The 20,832-nt window shown below is 41.5% G+C and overlaps 2 protein-coding genes across 2 annotated transcripts in view; one reads left to right on the top strand and one right to left on the bottom strand.

The window, feature by feature from the left end:
* FAM65B (family with sequence similarity 65, member B) overlaps positions 1-9,100 on the top strand; it is a 68,857-nt gene extending 59,757 nt beyond the window's left edge. The window contains exons 17-22 of the mRNA XM_010577949.1: positions 277-438; positions 1,213-1,371; positions 2,411-2,613; positions 3,746-3,829; positions 5,902-5,992; positions 7,453-9,100. Of these exons, the coding sequence (XP_010576251.1) occupies positions 277-438; positions 1,213-1,371; positions 2,411-2,613; positions 3,746-3,829; positions 5,902-5,992; positions 7,453-7,553 (800 nt within the window). The 3' untranslated portion in view covers positions 7,554-9,100. The remainder of the gene's footprint in view (positions 1-276; positions 439-1,212; positions 1,372-2,410; positions 2,614-3,745; positions 3,830-5,901; positions 5,993-7,452) is intronic.
* Positions 9,101-15,251: 6,151 nt separating this feature from the next.
* Positions 15,252-20,832, bottom strand: part of GMNN (geminin, DNA replication inhibitor) — a 20,297-nt gene continuing 14,716 nt past the window's right edge. The window contains exons 2-7 of the mRNA XM_010577948.1: positions 20,611-20,674; positions 18,676-18,774; positions 18,157-18,295; positions 17,378-17,460; positions 17,189-17,299; positions 15,252-15,609 (exon numbers count right to left, since the gene is read on the bottom strand). Coding sequence (XP_010576250.1) covers positions 15,406-15,609; positions 17,189-17,299; positions 17,378-17,460; positions 18,157-18,295; positions 18,676-18,774; positions 20,611-20,667 — 693 coding nt within the window. The 5' untranslated portion in view covers positions 20,668-20,674 and the 3' untranslated portion in view covers positions 15,252-15,405. The remainder of the gene's footprint in view (positions 15,610-17,188; positions 17,300-17,377; positions 17,461-18,156; positions 18,296-18,675; positions 18,775-20,610; positions 20,675-20,832) is intronic.

The raw sequence follows: 20,832 nt of genomic DNA, 5'->3' as shown, positions 1-20,832 counted from the left end.
TGGTATTTAAAAGGATGAGACATCAGTGCCCAGAACTGGATCAGGAGCAAATTTTCTCACATCCTACCATGGGAAATGGAAAAAACAGGTTACAAACTTGGGGTGAGCACATGACCATGCTCTGTGAAGGTACTGGCATGGGGTGACCCACCAAACAGTAATTGTCCATCAATGGGCTGGGGTAAGATTTCCTCCACTCTTACCATCTTTTTTCTTCTGGAAGTCGACGCTTCCAGCATGGCTTTGTTTCATCGTTCATTTTTTCTTCTCCACCAGCAATTCCAGAGTTCCACAAGAAGCTGTCACTGCTGGCTTTCTGGATGAAGTGTACTGGCCCTTCAGGAGTGTATCACACATCTGCAGACAAGATGATGAAGCAGTTGGATATCAATTTTGCCACCACTGTGAATGAGGAGTGTCCAGGACTTGCAGAAACAGGTACCAACTGCTGCAAAAAAATTGTGTTGGTCATCAAAATGGAGAACAGCTGTGTACTGGGCTTTACTCAACCTTCATTGCTTTGTTTTCCAACTCCTTGGAGGTCTGTTTGGCCATGGCTCCAAGATCTCATTTGAAAACTAACGCTACAACTCTTGAAACAGTTTTGGCCCAAAATAATCAGATGAGAATAGAAAAAAAAGGTGAGGTCAGCAGAAGAGAAAATACTGTTTTAAGGCTTATGAGCTAATAGGAAAATAAGTCTATTCCCAAATACAGGTTTGTAAGTGATTCAGTGGAGTAGGAATCCTCTCACTTAATTTTATGTGTCTGTATAATGTCCATACCCCATTACAGTTCACTGGGTTGGAATTAATATGCATCCAAGTGAGACTATCTGAATATAGGTTCCTACTTGGAGTGAGATGTACCACATTGACTAGCTCTCCCTGGGCTAGAATGGGGATGTAGGGTGACTTGCTTCAGGATATCATCTGGGTAGAAAGGACGCTGTATTGATCAGATAGGAAGCTGCACTAGCCATCTGTAAACTGGCAGGGGTTCATCCGTACAAAGATACCCTCTGGTGATGAGAGCTAGACAGGGAGAAGGTCTGTCTACGTTCTAACCTAACCACAGTTGAGGTTGGAAACGTTGGGAAGTATCTGGCTTTGCAGGTATGGTTCTTTCTTTCTGGCTTGGAAGTGGACTGTGGCATTTTGCCCGCAGCTTTTGCTCTCACTAACGTGTCCCTTTGTCCATGGCTGCCTGCAGTCTTCAGGATCCTGGTGTCTCAGATTTTGGACCGGACGGAGCCTGTCCTGTACTCCAGCATGTCCTCCGAGATCATTACCGTCTTTCAGTATTACAACTATTTTGCCAGCCACAGTGTTAATGACCTTGGAAGCTATTTGCTGCAGCTCGCAAAAGAAGGTAGGGTATATAAATTCTAGTGGCTAACAGGGGAGTACATCTGTGTACCTCTGAGCTCAGCACCAAACATTCAGCCCTGAGGCTGATTTTACAAAAGAAAGGGGGAAAGGAGACAAAAAAGTGCCTTGGATACTAAGTCTGAATGCACCTGAACAGTTATAGATATCAAGGGAAAGGAGCTGATGCAGATACACCCTCAGTCATTTCTATTTCCATATTCGAATGGGAAAAAAGAGTTAGTTTTTAGGAAATGGCTGATGGTGGTGGGCTGGGCCCAAGGTCTGGGAAGTTTTCTGTGCCCAAAGCTTGGATGATGTTCCAGTCTTTCACCATCCTTTATGGAGAGACCTTCTGAAGTGCTGAGCAATTCTCAGGAGCCAAGGGATCACAGCACGTCAGTGTTTGGCAGGCTCTGCCACCAAGAGCAAAAGGCGGAAGCAGACGCTCCACAGAGCATGCTAGACTGCAATCCCTGGCAAGCCAAATTTTCTTCTCTATTTGAGAGGGAGTCTCAGGAACCTTGCCCAGTTTTCGTTTTTATTTGGACATACTGGGGAGCTTTTGCTCAAAAACCTGGAAGGCAAAAAGCATTTCAGTCTACCTCTGAAACACATTAGCCCTGGCTCTTGGTAGCGGACATCAGTCTGCCTAGGAAAAGCTCTCATAAAGATGCTCTGGAAGTCAATGCACTGACAGGGATATTGGGTTTCACTTGGTACGGGGAGGATTTACATCTTCCAGCAGAAAGTGAAGATTTGACAGGTAGGCCCTTAGCTCTGGGTAGGTGTAAGTGCTGCAGTGTCCCACTTAGCCCATCTACTCATCTCCTCCTTTGGAAGAACGTCTGAGAAACTGGCCCAGCTTAAAGCCCAGACAATTCCCCATGCAGACACACTGCAGTGCTACAATTGCACAGATGGGGATTTTTTCATGTCCTTTGTGTGTACATATGAATTGAGGATTGCTAGTGGGGAAAGGAGCAATCTGAAATATTGAGAGGATAACATAAGTAACAAGGATCTTTCTCTTGCACTTGTAGCCTCTGTGGTTCAGGTGCTGCAGTCAGTGAAAGATGGAAAACTGCAGCAAAACGTGGCCAAAATAAACTCCAATAACCTTCCACCACAGCAAGAGGTTTTGAGAGCTTTGGCTTTACTTCTCAATGAAAATAAAAATGAAGTCAGTGAGACTGTGGCATCACTTCTGACAGCTACCGCAGAAAACAGGCACTTCAGGGAGAAGGTAAGTGGCAGAAAATCACCTATCGCATAAGGGACCTGTATCATCATGACATTTTTTCTGCCTGTGTGTCTCAAATGTCTATGTGCATAAAATAATTGCTCCAAGCTTGATTTAAACTGATCCGGAGGGATTTCCTGTCTAATTTTTCTGCAGATATGCAGCTCTGTTTCTGTTGTTATGCCAGTCTGCTTCTACCTGTCATTACACTAAACAGGTACTAACCAAAACTCTGCAAATCCTTACTGAGTGCTGTGCTCTCCAGCTATCTTCCACACTTCAGCATTTCTGCTGGCCTGCCTCAGACTTGGCTTCAGTCCGAGGCTTCAAGGCAACAGTCCCCAGCATCATCAACATGCAAAGACATAGGGCTCCGATTTTGGGGGTTTTGTCCCAAAGGAGACTGCCATCTGTGGGACCTCCCACCATTTCTGGGGGGGGATGGACTGCCTTGGGCAAACACAGCTCAGCTGTGAGATCTAAGATTTGAGTCTATCACAGATACCAAAGGCAACAAGCAGGGCCAGATTAAACACAGAAATGAAAGAGAAGGGAGAAGAGGAATAAGAAGAAATTAGGGATTGGCTTCTACCCTTTCATGGCAGACCTTTCTCTACTATTCTTCTTGTTCCCTGTCAGGACAGAGTGAAAGAAAAGGCAGTTGGAAGAGGAGGAGTGGTGGAAGGAAGGCGGAGGGAGGAGAAAAAGGAGCTCACTCTGCTGCTCTTCTCTGTCGATCCAGCCCCCTCTTTGCTTGCCCTCCCACTTCATCTTCCATTTTTGGCAGCATCTCAGGGAAAATACAACCCTCTCCTGGAACAGGCGTGTGTAGCCCATACCTGGTTCACTGCCTGCAGGAAGGACCACAAGGTGCCTTGTGCAAGGACATGATGCAGCCTTATGCTGCAGATGAGCTCATGGCGCAGCCGACTGCCCCTGAGGTTTGCTGCTCACACTGGTTTTGTTTGCTCAGGAGTAACTACTAATTTCTAGGGCCAAGCAATAAACTGGTTTAGCAGCTCTTGCTAACCTTGCAATAGTAATTTGCAGTCCCCCTGGGGTCCATTCCAGTCTGTTCATTACTATCCCTACATTAGAGAGACCATCATCGCTACTCTTCTTTATCTGTTTTCAGGCCTTGATTTATTACTGTGAAGCACTAACCCAGCCCAACCTCCAGCTGCAGAAAGCAGCTTGCTTGGCTCTAAGATACCTCAAGGTAAGAGACAAGGAATTCACTGTGGTACTTGGTTTTGCTCTAAAGAAAGGACATCTGATAGGTACAAACAACAAAATAGAAACTGCAATAGCAGCAGCAGTAGTGGTTTTGTTTTGCCTTGCTGCACTGCATCCTTTTACAGATACCGTGCTGTTTGGGAACGGTTTAGAAGCTTCACTGCAAAAACAGCTGGGCTCTGTGACGATGACAAAGTTTATCTTTGGCATGTCATCTTTTCCTCCCTCTCATATTGACTTTAGGGGGCTTACTTCCACATCACAGAGGAAAAAAAAATTCATCCAAGAGTGCTGACTGAGAGGGCAAAAAGACATCCTTTCTCAGGATAAAATTGGCTGTAATGCCTGTAGGTTGCAGCAGTAGAAGAGAAAGGGAGAGACAGGCCACAGCTCATTTTATGACAAATAACTGGTACATCTGGGCAGTACAGCTTCAGCTAGCATCTGGTACCATTTCTGCACTCCCTCTCATGACAGGAAGGAAAAATGCACTTTTGTTTTGGCTGTATAGAGCCATGGGAAACAGCAGCCACCCAAGCCCGACTGATGCGGAACGTTGGGGCCAAAAAAATGTCTTCTGTGAGACAGAACCACCGCGGGCTGACTATTTCTCCCTCAAAACTGTCCCCTGGAGAAGACAGCTCTAAAATGTAACTTCATCCCAGCCAGAACCGATACCATCCAATACATAATCCAACAGTTTAAATATGAAAATCTGTTTTCCCTTAAACGAGATGCTAGCAGGCATCCCTGAGAGGCAACGGAGAGGGGCTTTACACCTCTGCTGCATGCAGGGCACAGTGGGGTTTTTGATCTCTCAGGAAAAGCCAGACAGCGGTAGAACTGGAGCTAGACACATTTAACTTGAGCAGTGTGGCTCCGATGCATCTTAAATAGTGAGAATGGCAATAGCTGGGGAAAAAAAACCTACTGAGGGGAAGTGTCCTCATTTGGGATCTTCAAATAAAAAGCTAAAGCCTTTCTGGAAGATATTATTTCAGAGATGGGAATGCTACAATGGATAGGTGACTGTGGATGAGCTAATCCAATGGCAGTCTCATCCACATCAAACCACGTTGGCTGCACAAGGTCCCACTGTGAATCTCATGAGAGGTTTCACAGGTCGCAGCAAGCTCTGTGTGGCTGTGGCCCCATCACTCACAAGCATTCGAGCTGCAGTCACCAGTATGCACCCAGCACAGACTTGCCCCGAGTCAAGCACAGGTGACCACGTTGAAGATGGGGTGGTGAGATCTAATGGCTCTGGTAGCTAAGCCCTCATGCACAGCATCGTACACCCGACCTGTGCCCCTCAGGTGAACAGGGTTCGTACAAATACTGACTCTGTGGCTCAGTGCCTCTTCCATGTGTCGCACCAGGGCTGTACCTGCCCTTCCTTTCACTCGCCTCTCTTCTTGTCGTATTAAATAGCCTGCCAGAGGCATTATGACAGCTGCTCTCCCCAAAGGCTTGACATTTTTGTAGCAGAGAACAGGATGATTCGTTGCTTTCTTCCCAAAATAGCAGAGGCAAGGCAAAAATGTGGAAATGTTGGTGACTGCAGGTGTTGGTGAGGAGCCTGCGGTGAAGTGACTGGGCTGGCCAGCCAACGTGCCCCTGTAGAGACAGTTAGGCTGGCGAGAACAGCCTTCTCAGACCGACCAGGTTTGACGTGCTCAGTGTGGAACTCATTCCCTTGACGCCTGTCTCCCGTTCGTCTCCCTGCCGTACCTGTGCCTTGGCACTTTTACGGCCTTGTCCCATGGCCCATCACCCAGCCTACAGTCAGAAGGGGCACACATAGCTGGTCAGCCAGATTTATGCATGTAGGGCATAGAGTAGGAAATTTAGAAAGAGTCCACACCAACAGCAGAAAATATGCCTTCTCCTAGATGCTCCCTCTCAGGGAAACCCTGTTCCTCATGTCTCCACCAAGGCCCTTCCCTTGGAGTAGGAAGGGCAACATAGAGGCTAGTGACTACTTCCACACAAGGTTGTGAAATAAAACCACAGCGCAGTGCGCAGTGCTAATGCGGTTCTTTTCGCGCTTCGCAGGCTACTGAGAGTATTAAAATGCTGGTCACGCTCTGCCAGTCTGACAACGAAGAGATCAGAAAAGTGGCGTCCGAAACCCTGCTCTCCCTTGGTGAGTTGCCTGTTTTAGAGCAGTAGTTCATTTTCTAACAGAGCAGCATGTAAGACACCTGAGTTATACAAACGTAAGACTCTAAATTGACACAAAACTTTACCTAGAGACTCAAACAGGTTAGAAAATATATATTCTTAAAAATCATTCAGTTTGAAAATCATGAAAATGAGCCAAAGATAAATTGAATTGTGTGAGTCTGGAGGGGGAAGTAGAAAAGGAAAAATAGCAAAGGAGAAGTTGACAAACAGAAATAATTCATAACGAATTTGAAAACCAAGCAGCATTTAAGGTGTGAGGACCAGCACGCTGCCTGCTGCGTCTCATACACCCTTCTCTTGGGGATCCCCTCCTATCACTCCTGGAGTGCCATTATCACACCCTCAAGTGCCATTAGCACTGCCAAGTGTTTGTTTAATCTAAATTATCTCTATATGCTTATTTGGACAGATCTTAGCCTGCAAGTCCTCCTTCACACAGTACCTCAGGCACCTTGCATTGACCCTCATTTGTCCTTGAGACAACAGATACCCTGTTCATTAACCTGTAATCTAGCTCTGTAGCAGCGTGTGACTGCAAGTGTGGCTGCACGGTTTCAGGTCACCAGTACTTCAGTGGCACAGAAAAATTGCATTTTTCTGGCCTTTAGGCTAGGCATGAATTTCTGCTCCATGGGCGTGTGTCCATCTGTGATTTTAATTATGCAAACTCTTCAAACATACACTTCTTCATTCACCAGTTCAGCAGGAATTCACTCTGCTGCTGGACGTGTTATTGCTCAGGTTATAAAACAACTAGCCCGGGGACACTTTTACAAACTCTGGGAGATTGTACTGGCGTTCTTCTCGATGACATACAGTGACCAGTTTGGTTCCTAATGGTCAATTCAACACACTAGGCTCAATGCTATCTGCAGGTACATATAGATGACAGTACCTAAGAGGAAAAGGTTTGAGACACACAAATAGTTAAATTTAGCAAATACACTGCTTTCTCTTTTTCAGCGGTATATAAGTAAAGATGTGGCTAGACTCACTTCTTTAAAGCACCAGGAGTGAGAAGTGAGTAAACTTTATATTGTCCAAAGTAGAAGTGGATAAACATCATCTGTCTCAAGTATATCCCAGCTGCAGCTGAGACCTTGATAAGCACCATAGGTCATTTAGTAAGACAAGTGTACAGATACTGTCATCTAATCATACAAGCCATGTCTGCTTCTGTTTTGCTCTAGGTAGAACCAGCAAATTACATGAGAAAATTAAAAAAAAAATAATTTGAATATTCAGAGCATGCTTACATTTTTCCAAGTAATTTCTGAAGTTGCCTTCAACAAGATAAATTTTAAGAAGGGGAAGAAGATACTGGCAGATCAGTACTTTCTAACAGCAGAGAATCCAGTATTTTAAATGTTGTAGGGCAATGATATAATACATTATTATGCTTTAACATTTTGCATTCAGGTGAAGATGGGAGACTGGCATACGAACAGCTGGACAAATTTCCCCGGGAATTTGTTAAAGCTGGAAGCCGCCGTGGAACTGAAGCTGCCACAGCTTTTTAGGTGGAAAAGAACCTGCCTACATTTAACAGGCATTAAAGTAGGATGGAGCTGCGCTTCAGTGTGGGGAGCAGAAGGAAGACTTGGAAGAATTCTATGAGATTGTCCCAAAATGTAGCAATTTACAGACTTCTTAAGGAAAAGCAAAATCTAAAATCCAGCTTCAGGGTTCCTATTGGCTCTTCTTTGCAGCTTATGATGGAGCAGTTGGATGTTGAGGAACAATACTTTCTTGACTGATTCGTAACAAATAATGTAATTGCAGTTATTCAGCCTCAGCAAACTTCTGTGAGTTTTTAGAATTTGGCATCTTCATATATTTTACTGCGTATTACATTTACTTCCTTGAAGTTGTGAAAGCTTGAGACATGCGATAGTGTATCTAACAAGGACAAGTAGGAGGCCACCTGAGCAGGACTGCAAAGAAGCTTTCTCTTCAGCCCCAGGCTAAGTGTCTGCTGCCATGCAGTGTCCCCAGCAACGCTCCAGCGGCAGAGAACACCACTCGGCTTTCTCAATTTTGTCTCAGTAATAAAATACAGAGCAAGTTTCTTCAAGTTTTGCCTCCAGAAACAGCATGATGTAAACCCTGGGAGGTGTCACTTTGGTGACTCATTCTAAATGCCTCCGCTGGTCTTTTATTTCCTTTCTCTTGCCCTCCAGCAACAAGCCATCATGAATCCAGAGATTTGTGAGGGGGATCAAACAATCACGTAGGCTTCTGAAAACTAAATGAAAAGGTAAAGTGCATTTATTTATTCCGAGAAGAAGGAGTGAATACAGCTAATTGCACGAGTCCCCAAAGCCATTTGGTCCCCTAAGTTGCAGGCAGAATTAGATTTCATACACTCTCATTAGTGGATCATAGCTTCTATAGAATGATTTCAATATAAAGAACTAGAACAAACTGAAGTGGACCTCGGAGGCAGTAATAAACAGAGGGTGAAGTGAATGCATTTCCTCCCCCCCCCTCACTGCAAGGATGAAAGACAGCAAGTGCTTCAAACTGTTGATTACGAGCCTTAAGTTAACAGAAGAGGTGAATAGAATTTAACAGAAGAGTGTTCCTGTACTGTGTTCATTATGCATGAAATGCTATTTAGATGTCAATTAAAGTATCCAAATTTGCATAGACTACATAGAAAAGATTGCAAACAATTCACATCAAAAGGAAGCCTTGTGCGCCAAACATTGGCAGGCAGGGGTCATTTTGTTTTGGGTTTTTTACTGTGAATGTTACAAAAATGTACATATCTGTATATTTATAAATATATATATTCTTCCTTTAATTAAAAGTACATTTTGTACAGTTCAAAATGCTTGTTTACTGAGGGATATAGACTCTTTTTGCAGAAGGTGAAATAACCATGTTAGGGTTTTTATACCACGCCTATCCCATCAGCTGAATTCTTCCAAGGTGTCCTTTTGTACTGACTTCTGCTTTTTTTTTTTAATTTTTTTTTTTTGCTTTTAGTTTTGTGGCATTTGTACTCACCATATTTCCTATCACATTTAAGTTATAATAAAGATTATTTTTTAATTACTAAGCACATCAGTCCATATGTATAGTCACTCTTTCTATCAGCAGCCTCTCCACTGTGAGGCTCATACAACCTTCAAACATCATGCGAGTCAGCTCCCAGTACCATAGGTGGCTCAGTAAAAGCCACCTACTTGCAGCTGGATTTCAGGCAAAATGGTAGGGAGTTGTTAAATCATATTAAGGGAAAAGGCTTCTAGGGAATATTTGTCTTTTCAAGCCTGGTCACCAGGACAAGACTTTATGACAGTCTCAAAACAGTTTAGCTAAATTAATGAAGTCATCTGCTAGATTTCTGACAGCGTAGAAATAATTTCATATCACATAAACTTTGTTAAGACTTAGAAGAACATTTTACAAAAATATCTAAATTAGAGCAAGTGAACAATACACGTAGCAAGGACTACTGCCTGAGGGTGGACAGAAAACTGCAACTTCTTGTGCAGGGGGAGAAATGGTGCAATACTAACTTGTGTTTTAATATGCACAACTCCTGCATTTTCATCTTTCCGCTAGCTAAGGGGGGATAAGTGGCAAACTATTTTAGTAATTGAAATAAACACACAAACCACAAAAGTAGGAAAAGTAAAGAAAGGATGAAACTATAGTGAAAACGACTACTCTTAGTTGCACCTCTGTGAGGTGAACCAAAGCACATTTTTAAAAAGCCAGTTTTAAACTAAAATGCTATTTTGGAAGCAAGGGGAGGACTGTGCACTCTCAGTGTTCCTTCTCTGGTTGCTTCAATGTGCGTGTGCAGGCCCTTGCTCCCGTCCCAGAGCATCAATCGGCAAGAGGCATACGCTATTTAAAAAGCGGATGAGAATATTCTTATTGTTCCCATATCTGTCAAAAGCTCCTACGTGTAATACATACTGTCAAAAGCTTGCTTGGAGTTTGCGTATCACTGTGTGCAACACAACTTTGTTAAAGCAAAAGCTATGATGTCATCGGGTTGCAGGTGCTTCTTTCTGAGCTGCTGCTTAGGAACGAGTGAAATAAGTTTACTTTCAAGCAGGCACTAGTGCCTTACGTTTCTAGCTACTCCTAGTTTAAGTTCAGAGCAAACCAGCTTTGCGTATCATTCAAGATACTTACCAAGAAAGGCTCCACAAGGACTAGCAGAAAATATGCTGAAGAGGCTCCAGGACTGTTACCAAACTCCCGCTGATTACGTCTTCCCTTTTGTGAAGACAGACTCGTCTCAGACAGAAGATGCTCCTTTTCCTCTTGCAAATATTCAGGCTTAGGGCGCAGACCTGGGGAGCACAGAACTGCCTGTGGAGCGGAGAGTCAAAGCTGCGGAGAGCACAGGGCTGCTCACATGTACAGGTACCATGCCAAATGGAGCTTATATCTACTTACTTTCATCTTATTGTAGTTTTAAATCCACCCTTTGAGAAGTTTATTAACCTACAGCTGATCTGCCACACCATTATGACCATTAAAAACCACGTATCCAGCTCATATGAACCAGATAGGAGCAAATCCTGCTCTCAACAAAGTCAATGAGGAAATTCATGGGAATTTAGTGGGAACGGTTAGACCAAATTTAGTACCTGTTGTGGTATCCGAGACTGACAAGCTTGAACCAGGCATATAGACGTATAGAGGCTAAATTTCACTTTAAGCATTTATACTGTTTTAGAAAACTAAGTAAAACAAAGAATCACATTCTAACATGATTCATGACAACATATGAAAAAAACCCCCACACTCAATTTAAGAACAAAACCAAGCAAAGTCCCATGAGTTTCTGCCCTCAGGGTAACAAACCTTAAAGCTTCCAAAACGAGAAGGCAAATTAAAAGGAACAAACTATGTATTTGTCTCGTAACTTATGCATTTTTATGCTCGCAGAGCTGACAATGCTGCCCTTTCCTACCACGTTAATGCAAGAGCTCTCCTTTGTGTAGTAGGAAAAAACAGACGCACAGAGGTGAATGTAGCAAGACAGATGCTTACCGACTAGCAGAGAAGGAACCAGCAGGCAGTAATTACAAAACTTCTTTCTTAGGGCTGCAGCAGGTCATTGACTCAAGCAAATTTCAAGGTGTGGGCCGCAGCAGAAAAGTACGTTAGGAAAAAGTTCCTGTACCAAAATAACTCAGCAGCAGTGCAGACTGAAGAAATAGGGAGCTTGCCAGGAAAAGCGTACTCGGGAAAGGGGTTTGCCTGGTGGTTTTGTTGGTGGCTTATTCTTACCTTAGGCTTTTCATGAGCTATGGTAGTTTTCACTACCACTGCCATGCTATTGTCTCTCTGCGTTCTGCTCAGTAGCTATAAACCTGTAGTGCCTTCACACTGCTACCAGTAAGACTCCTCCTCTACCCAGTATACCTTCAGAGAAGGTATCTACTATAGCTTTACCCTATGCTGCAGTCTGATATATACAGATTATTGCTGACTTTAAGCATTCAAAATTAGGAGTCAATACGACTGCCAGACTCTGTATCTCAAGTACGGAACCCTGCTTTGCTGATTTGCAATGTAATTATCCTGATGACAGGATCCACGGCACCTCCCTTCAAATGGCTGCGGTGCCCCTGGGGGTACGGCAGAGGTATCGTCATACCCAAGGGTTTCACCTTCAACACGGCCGTCCACGTTTCATTACAGGCGGTTTTTGGCAGATCGACAAAGCAGCAGCAAATTCAAGTTCCTCAGAACACCACTATCATTTGCTGAACTACTTTGTGTAGTTACAAGAATGGAAAGAGAGACTAACAATACACGATAAACATTTTCTGCTGAAGAAAACGTTAACATTGCAATTCAGTCTCAAGAACAACAGAGCACTGGAAACACACTGTCTTGGCAGATTTGCAAACCTTCTGCCCAAAATCTCAAATACAGTCCTGAAAACAACCTCACATGGCCCTTAAGGAAAAGTAAATGGATATGCATCATGCTTCCTTGCAAAAATCAATGACCAACTTCATTACTTATGCACAGGCTGCAACATCAGCTGCCTCACGTAAGCGATGCAATGCCAAACACCAAGCGAGTTTCAGTTGCCTAGCCAAGTAGTTATTATGGTCTAATTCACTTCTCCACACATTGTCTTAAATACAATGGGTGTTTACACTAAAATTGTTATTTTTGCTAAACCAATCAGAAGCTCTTCCTCACACAAACCATCCAGCCGCCCCACAGTTTGCCTGCCTTTCCTAGTCCCTGCACAGCTGTTCCTTCTTGAAACATCTGACACCTGCAAATGGCCTGTCTCCCCACACTTCAGTCTTACATATCTGAAATTCTGTCCTGTTAGGACACACGCATTTTATGGGAGAACTGCTAGGACACAGTAGATGCATCCCACTTCTGAGCAGCCTTAGGATACTTCAGTGAAAGATGAGATTATGGCCATAGCTTCTGCAATGAAAAGGAGTCAGCATGCTGGTCAAGTTGGTGCACAAAAGCATTTATGACTTCTTGGAAAGAATCACATTCTGCAGTTAGCTTCCAGAACTGGTAGTTTTATTCTGCTAGACAGAATGTTCTCTGTAATTTAGCTGGATATGAAATTTGTCTTTGGTGATTTTCAGCTGTTACATAGCTATGTGTCAGTGGTAAATGAGAGCTTCCCTATATACTTAAACAAAAATAAAAGGTCAGATGGTTGTAAGAGAACTAATTACACAAATCTCTGTATAATTTCTGCACATTTGACAAACCTTTCACACATGCATACAAAGTTCCTAGATTTACTATATAGTTCTACTGCATGCATGTTTTAAAAAAGTCAGGAATTTTCAGAACAATGAATGAAACTTGATCCTTTTAGATTACTTTTAAGCAGCGATTAATCCAGCATCATAAAACTTCTGACATTACTTTCATACATTAATATTTCTGATATAGTAGGCATAGGGAGATTGCTTGATCAAGGTCCAGTACATCCATGACAGAGAGAGCATGTATATGGGTTTTATTCCTATGCCACAATTCAGCTCTCATGCCTGGTCTTCTCCTGCAGCATGTTTTTTCCCAGTTTATACAGCAAACTATCCTCTATGCTAATGAATTAAAAGTTAATAAAACCATGGTAGCCTTGGTTTGAAGACTTTACGTGCAAGTGTACATATTACTAAGTAGCACGTCTTTATGATATAAAAAGTTCTTCTATTACAGGTGGGCCAAATGCTGCAATACATCCATCAGCCTATGTGAAGAACTTGCATGATTTATTTTATACACAACCCATTTCAACAGAAGTAAGGATCCAGCTACTCAAGGGACTGTCTTGTCTGTTATTTAAATAAAATCAATCAAGAAAAAGCACAAGATTTAAATCAAATAAGCATTCTTCTTTACCATCTTGATGAAAATAAGGAAGAGCCAGATGCAGATAATGTATGCAAATTCTGGATGTGTTGCTTTCTGGCAGTTCTTTGTTCTAACAGCAGCACCTGTATTATAGCAGTTCACAGAGCAGGAGGTAAAATGGTGGAAAAGTTGCACTTGCTGTCTCAGTTGGATTGGTCTGCCTGGCCAGCTAACTATGCAACAGTGCTTTCTTCCCTTCTACAGTTTCTGCAAATGCAAAATATTCCTGATGTTTAAAAATAAAGCCACCTCAATAATGACTGTTAATATGAATAAACTAAACTGCACTGCATAAAGACTATTGTAACAAGTTAAATTTTATGTGTTTCCTTATTTTCTATTGTTGAAGAACTACTTTGATGTGAAAATTGCTCAGAATCTGAGATAGGAGGAGAGGTTTAAGTCACTTGACAGTATTATCTATTTCTTTTGATCAGAAAACAAAGGTTACTCTACAGAGCAGTTATCCAGCATCCAGTTGTTTTTGTTTTCTCAAACACATCATCAGTACAAATTAAAGGACACACCTTTATCACCATTTCTGCACTGTGATGGAAAGGATTATGTCTAAGCACCCTCTAGAGCACAAATTAGAAGGTATAATCTTTTATTTACAAAGTTCCCAGGAAAATGTGATGCCTCACCTTCTGCTTACCAGATTCAAGGCGAAATGGAAGCCAGAAGGACCATTACTTCCTACAACAGTTGGGACATTCACAACTGATTTCAGTTGTGAAACATCTATTAAGTGACACCCACAGGGAGACAATAAAATGGAAGGAATCTAAAGGTGCCAATCTGATGGCTCCACAGATTTATTCACACACAGCCTGAAGCACCTGTTTTGGCAAAGCCTGACAGATCCATAAACCAGAATCCCTCCAATTATCTCCCCCTCGTGAAAGCCGCTCAGCTTTAAGCTCTTCACAAGATACTGCAATGGCCACCATCTTTTAAAGCCTATACTTGGAAGACTTTGATACAGAACAACTGCTGAGTTCACTCAGGTCTGGAAAACCTGTATTCAATGTATGCTCCCCTTCTACCTCAGTCACTTTCAACAGCAAGCATTTCCCCCCCCACCATATGGATGTCAGATAAGGTGCTCAAAGTTTTTAAAAAAAAAAAAGAGTTCTTTTTATTTCTGTAAACCCTTCAGAATATCACTGTCTTGGTAAAAAGGTGCCTCATCTCTTGGTAAATATCAGAGCAGTATTTTGAAAACAGACCTTGAGTTTCCTTTCAGAGTAGCTGTGCAGTGTAGGTTGCTTTATCTCAATCTAATTTTCAGTACAGCTGCAATCACGAGCAAGAACACACCACCTTTTCTTTATAGGCCAATAAATGTATTTCTAAAATAGACTGTCTAATACTTTCTACTTACACAAGCTCTCATCTATACATCTTGGAAAAAGCTCTTTTAAAAGACAGAGGCAATTATTACAAAAACAAAACAAAAATCACAACCCTGACTTTCATTACCCATTCTTGACTTTCTGAACGTCACCAACAGCACACAAGTTTTGCCTCCCCTATCCACCAAACGCACTCCATTCTCCAGAATTCTGGAAACGTAAGGAGTTAAAAACTGCCCAGGCACTCCCTACAAAATTTGAAAGCTTCCATCTACAGTAGTCACAATTGACTTAAATCTAGAACTAGCCATTCCCCACTCAAAACAAGAGGCTATTTTGGTAAGGCAAAGATTTATTTATCAATTTGCATATATCATGTCAGACCAACTGATAAGATATTTACACAACTGTTTGAAATACACAGTATTTGCATTTTATACAAGCAACTAAGAGCAGCCTGTAGTAAGTTTTCTACGCAGTATCCAGATACTCCCACCGCTACATAATTCCAGTTAAAAACCAACATCTGTAATGCTTCCACAAAAGTTCCTATACCTGAGAAGTTTTAGTATATCCTTTCAAGAGGAAGTCTGCAATTAAAAGCCACATACATAAGCCTATTTAAAGGTTGTCATTCCAGTTGCAAGTCACTTGCTTCCTTTGAAGCAAGATCCAATATACTCTCCCTTAAGCCGCATGATACTTGTGATGGCCCTTCTTCAGGAGTGCTGTCTGCATCATCTCCACAGTTAAGCTCTTCATTTTCTTGTTTGGATTCCTCTAGAGCCAGACTCTTCAGTGTCTCAAGATCAACAGGTGCTTGCCCAGTTAGCCTCTAGAAAGAAACAGAAGACAATGAACTTAATACTTTTTCTACTTAATTAGCCAGTGAAATAAGATTGTGCATATTGAATTAAGCAAACTAGTTATCTTCATTTAGAGGTTGTTGATATAATTAAAACACTCCTCAGTCACAAAAATCTTAGACACTTGAGTTCAACTCAAATTGCTACCTCTAACTCACAGACCACACCTGCTTTGTTGACTGTTAAGTCTTCCTTAGGTTCTTCAGGACAGGTTTTATCTTAGGCAACCTAAAACATGGGAAACAGCTCCCAAGTTAAATATTACTGTAGTACTATATAGGTTTAATTTTAGAAAAATCACTATACAACAGGTTAGGTTCATAATATTTAGTCAGATATAATGAAGCTACGTTAAGTCAAGAAGATGCAGCAGTTCCTAGCACTTGATGATCAAACTAAACGTTCCTCACCTAACCTGATCTAAAGAAAAACAGGACTGTAAAAGGCTACTTTTGAGGCTTCTGGTTGTTTGATATATCACTTAAGGCTCATTAAAGCCTCAGAAGTAAGCAGCTTACAACTAATAAGTGAACTCAACTGCTGAGGAACTGCAGAGAGGTTTCCAACTACACTAGTTCTTTAAGTCCTTAAGTCATTTATTTTCTGCCTGTGGGCTTATCATTAAAAAGAACACCCCCTGAACACAAAAAAAAATTCAAGTGTAGCAAATTAGTGGATCTCTCAAGACTGTTCTAAATAATTGCACTAACTGAAAATTAACTTGATCAAGTTTACTTCTTGATTAACCAAGTTGCTTGCTATAATCTTCCATTTTGTTTCCACCTCCCCAGTCTAATCAGAGAATCAAGATATTTAGCAGGCACACAGCTTCATATTCCAGTTGAGAGCTCAATCCCTACAAAACAACCTAGCTGATAATTTTAGTATCAAGGTTCCATGGCTATATATTTATCACAGCTTCAGAAACTGTTACAGACAATCCATTCCCAGTAGAAGAGTCATGGAACCAGTGACACAACTACCTGTCCCCAAGGGATTATCAGAGGAAGCTGTTTTGAAATTTACAAGTTTATGAACCCTACAGACTTTGTGCATTAGCCCCTTTTGGGCCATGAAACTGGCAATTCCTCAGTGAAACCTTGACTTTAAAGAGCATAGGTGCTCCTTTCTCCCTCTCACTGTTCTGCTTAGTGTCCCTGTTTCAAGTTTAGTTCCTCAAAGGACACAGCCAGTACAAACACTTCACGTCATCTCAGAAAAGTGAAAATTAACACTTCCTTCCCTTGTCACAATATCTAACATGCAAAGCCTGTTCTGTCAAGGCAACAGGTTGAATCTCCCCCTCAGAAAACATCACTCTTAGTACTTCCTCATTATTCCTGTGGGTTCCAAGGTGGAAAAACTCATCCCCTGGAAGGGAATTTATGCCCCTGGATTAGAGCAATCCCACAGAAAATTAAATTACTGTCTGACTTGTTTCAAGACTTGTGTAAGCACACAAAACAGAAGTCATGATTCATTAAAAATACCTTTGCTGGTTTCTCACTTTTTCATTCTACAACATTAACTGAAAATTCCTTTAAGTACCTCAATCATGCTGGTCATATAATGCACATGTTCAGCAAGGGACATTAGCTCTTCATTTTCTTCTTTTAGGCGGGCAATTTCACCATCTTTCTGTTCAATTTCTTTGTGCAACTGAGTTCAAATAACAAAATGTTAAAACAGGAAGACAACAGCCAGTGTTAAAGAAGCTAGTTATCTTTCACTAGCTACCTTTTCATTTTCTTGAAGCACTTCATAAAGAGCCTTCCTCCTTTCTTCAGCCACTTCTTTCCAATACTGAGATGAAGGACTTCCTGAAGTAAGAAGCTACAGTAAGTCTGTGCTAAGACTGGATTCTTAAGATCACCTTAAGACAGCCAACTTTTGTATACAAGTGTTCTATAAACTGTGATAAGAACTCACCCTATATAGAGTTTTCCCAGAGATTAGTTCTAAACTTACAACTAGAGACATAAGCTTACAGAAAACAGAGTTCCTACACTGTATTAATGGCTATACAGGTAGAGTCAAGAAGTTGCCTCAAGCATGGCAGCAGGCTTTGCAAGATGGTCACATTTGCAAATGTCAGTCTTAATGTGTACTTTGTGGAAGACAGAAGTCTTACTCCCAAGTCACTGTCCATATTGGGCTTAATGGTTCTGAGAAACTGCACACACAGCACACTATGCCAAAACAGGGCTTCATTTCAACTTAATTATTAGTCACTCAAAAGCTCATAGCCAAGGCAAAGTAACAAACTACAGGACTTCTTAACACTGCTTGCACACAGTGGTTCTCAGCTACTGGTTAGGATAAACTCATTCTTAAACATTAGATATCTATACTGTATTTACTATACTATAGAGGATAAGTATCATTAATTCCTGCTAAGCATTAAAAAACCCCACAAAGCCCTTATCTAACTGACAAAGGAACCATGTTTCAAGTTATGTTCCAATGCCAGCATAGCATTTTAAGTGCAAGAACACACTTCAGGAATTACCATATACCTTTTATCATGAGATCTACAGCTTGAATGACATCATTCGTATTCCCATTTTCTTGCTCCTTGTCCACAGACACCTCAGCTTTACAAGCCTTTGAGGTGACCTTGTTATTCCAGAGTTTCCTTTTGACTGAAGATTTCTTCTGCATAAAACAGAAGCAGGTTTAACTTCAGAGCAACATTTCAGCTTTTTTAAAAATACATACTTGTAACTCTGCTCACTCATGACTGCAAATAAGTCTTTATAAGCTCCGCTTTCTTCACAGTATAGTTCTAGGTTGCAGACATCTTCCTTGATACCCATAGGTTTAACAAAAGAAAAATCTCATTTTCCTGAAGTACTCAGAAATCCCTAGTTTTTAATATTGTTTATTACTAAAACAATAGTAAGCTTAAGTTATGTCACACATCTGTTAGCAGGTTATGTTTTTTTCAAATATATTAGTTTTCAGTTAAAAGCTCAAAAGCATTTCACTACGAGTAGAAATAATTACACATCTACAGGTTATCTTTTAATTCATACCTCATTATGTCTGCCAACCAGGCAACCTGTTGCTGAAGGCTGAATCATTTTAAGAGTCCGTCTTGGGGCAGCACTGCATCTGGTGTCTGTGAGGTACTTCTGAAAACACAAATATGGCTTCAGATGATTGCCAATCTTCTCCATATGAACTGAAACTTAGGAATTTGTCATGCTTCCATTAAGGTAACCCATGGTTCATCTTCTCAAGACAAAAGATGATACTTTAGACTATGTTAAGGCTTGTGTAAAGAACGGGATCTAGTTATTTGTAGCAGGGATGGATCTTAGTCACATGAAGTTATGTTCAGTCCCTCTTAGAAAACTCTTATACCCTTCATAAAGGAACCTGAACAGGTCTTACAGCAGAAATATTCTGACTAGATTTCAAGGCCAGTTATAGCACAGTGACGCATGTAAACTTTAGCTGAAGCTCTCAAAGTTATATTTTTGACAACAGCAGTATTAGATTTTGGTGGACAGAGACAAAAGTGACTGCAATTGCAAGGTCATATGGTAAAAAAATTACACACACCACTTCAGGCAGTACCTGGTTTTTGTTACCTGTGAACACACCCTCAAGTGGTGCTCATTTAAATAGATGTGTTGCTTCAATTATCCATTAAAATGGATCTAAAGCTTTCTTGCTTCGATCCAGACAGGCTATTGTTTTGTATAAACAGTATGTTTATCACCTTTCCTGTCATGCATAAGTACCCATTTACTGCATTAAACCTTTCTGATTGGGTTGGTTACACTGCCACCATGGGATAGCAAACAGTGGCAGACAACCAAGCAAGAATAGCCAGAATACAATGCCACACCAGCGTGAGAAAGTTACCGATTCACACTGTACTTCACATGACCAGAGTTCGCCTTCCCACGGTAGTTTCTGCCACCAATTATCCTACTGTTGAACTAAAGGACAAACACTAACTACTGTGGGAACAAGAATCACTCTGTGTGTCAGACACTGCTTGCTGCTTTTAAAGGTTAGAGTTAAGTACACTCTGCCAAGAAATTATTGACTAATACTCGAGTTAACCCACTGAAAGTGCAAAAAGCCACACTGAGGAATTTATACCCTAGAGCCACTATAGGACAAGATTACCATGTATATAAGTCAGACTTATCAATTGGCAATTTTCATTAATACCAGAAATTTTCATCACAATCACTCTATGCCTCAGGATAAAGGGCTACTAACCTCTATTTTATATGGTATTTGTACAATTCCGGTTAGGGCCTACATTAAATGGTTTAACAAAAGTCTTGTAACAAGACTGGAATAGGTATAAACTGTAGTAACTTCTTACCAGTCACCTCCTAAAAACTTAACTCCTTTACAAATTCCCACCAATTCCAAGGCAACTATGGTTCATGGGGGTGACTGTAGAAACAGAACTGCCTACATGAATACTTCAGTTAAACCATGCTCAAGTTAAGACAGATTTAACTCTTAGTAAGTTCATCCCTATAAAGGGCAGGCTATAGAACCTACTCTACAACCCCTTAGTAGCCAGACTGATTCAGTAATCAAACTAAGGCAGGTAGCCAGCACATAAAAACAAAAGTGTCACATGGAAAGACAGCAAGCTCAGCGTCAAAGTAAAACAGACTTGCTGAGCAGTAAGAAAAAAAAGTAGTCATAAGCACATATGCCCAAGCGGGACAGGTTGTTCCCAAGCCACGCTGCCTGCCAGGAGGTTACTCAAGCCAACAGGACATAAGCCAGGTGGAAGCACATTGCAACAGATCCCTTTATATTCCGTCAGTGGATGTAAAACTTGTGTCAGAGGGACCATTTCCTAGAGAACTCGGTGCAAGCCTCGCAACAAAGCAAATGCTGCGCTTGAGATACTCTTGATAAATTTCATCTTCTATTTTCTGTCCCTTATCGGCTCCCATATTCTAGTTTTAAGACTTTAAAGGCTATACCTGCAAAGATCCTGATGATTTCTCCGCTTTCGGTTTCTGTCTCATCTTGGAATTCATAGGATCACTGCGAAAAAAAGGTAAAAAAATAATAACAGCCGGCTGCAACTGAAGTTCAGGCTCACTCCTGACAGAATAGTGCAATTTCAGCTTATCGACTTCTATGGCAGTGGTGGTGGCGGGAGGGGGGGGTGTCTACCACACACGCATACCCAAGATGGCGGG

The sequence above is a fragment of the Haliaeetus leucocephalus genome, unplaced genomic scaffold (genome assembly GCF_000737465.1).
Source record: "Haliaeetus leucocephalus isolate CR32 unplaced genomic scaffold, Haliaeetus_leucocephalus-4.0 Scaffold587, whole genome shotgun sequence".
In the NCBI taxonomy this organism is placed as follows: domain Eukaryota; kingdom Metazoa; phylum Chordata; class Aves; order Accipitriformes; family Accipitridae; genus Haliaeetus; species Haliaeetus leucocephalus.
Note: the sequence above shows the minus strand (reverse complement) of the source record. Positions and strands in the feature narration are given on the sequence as shown.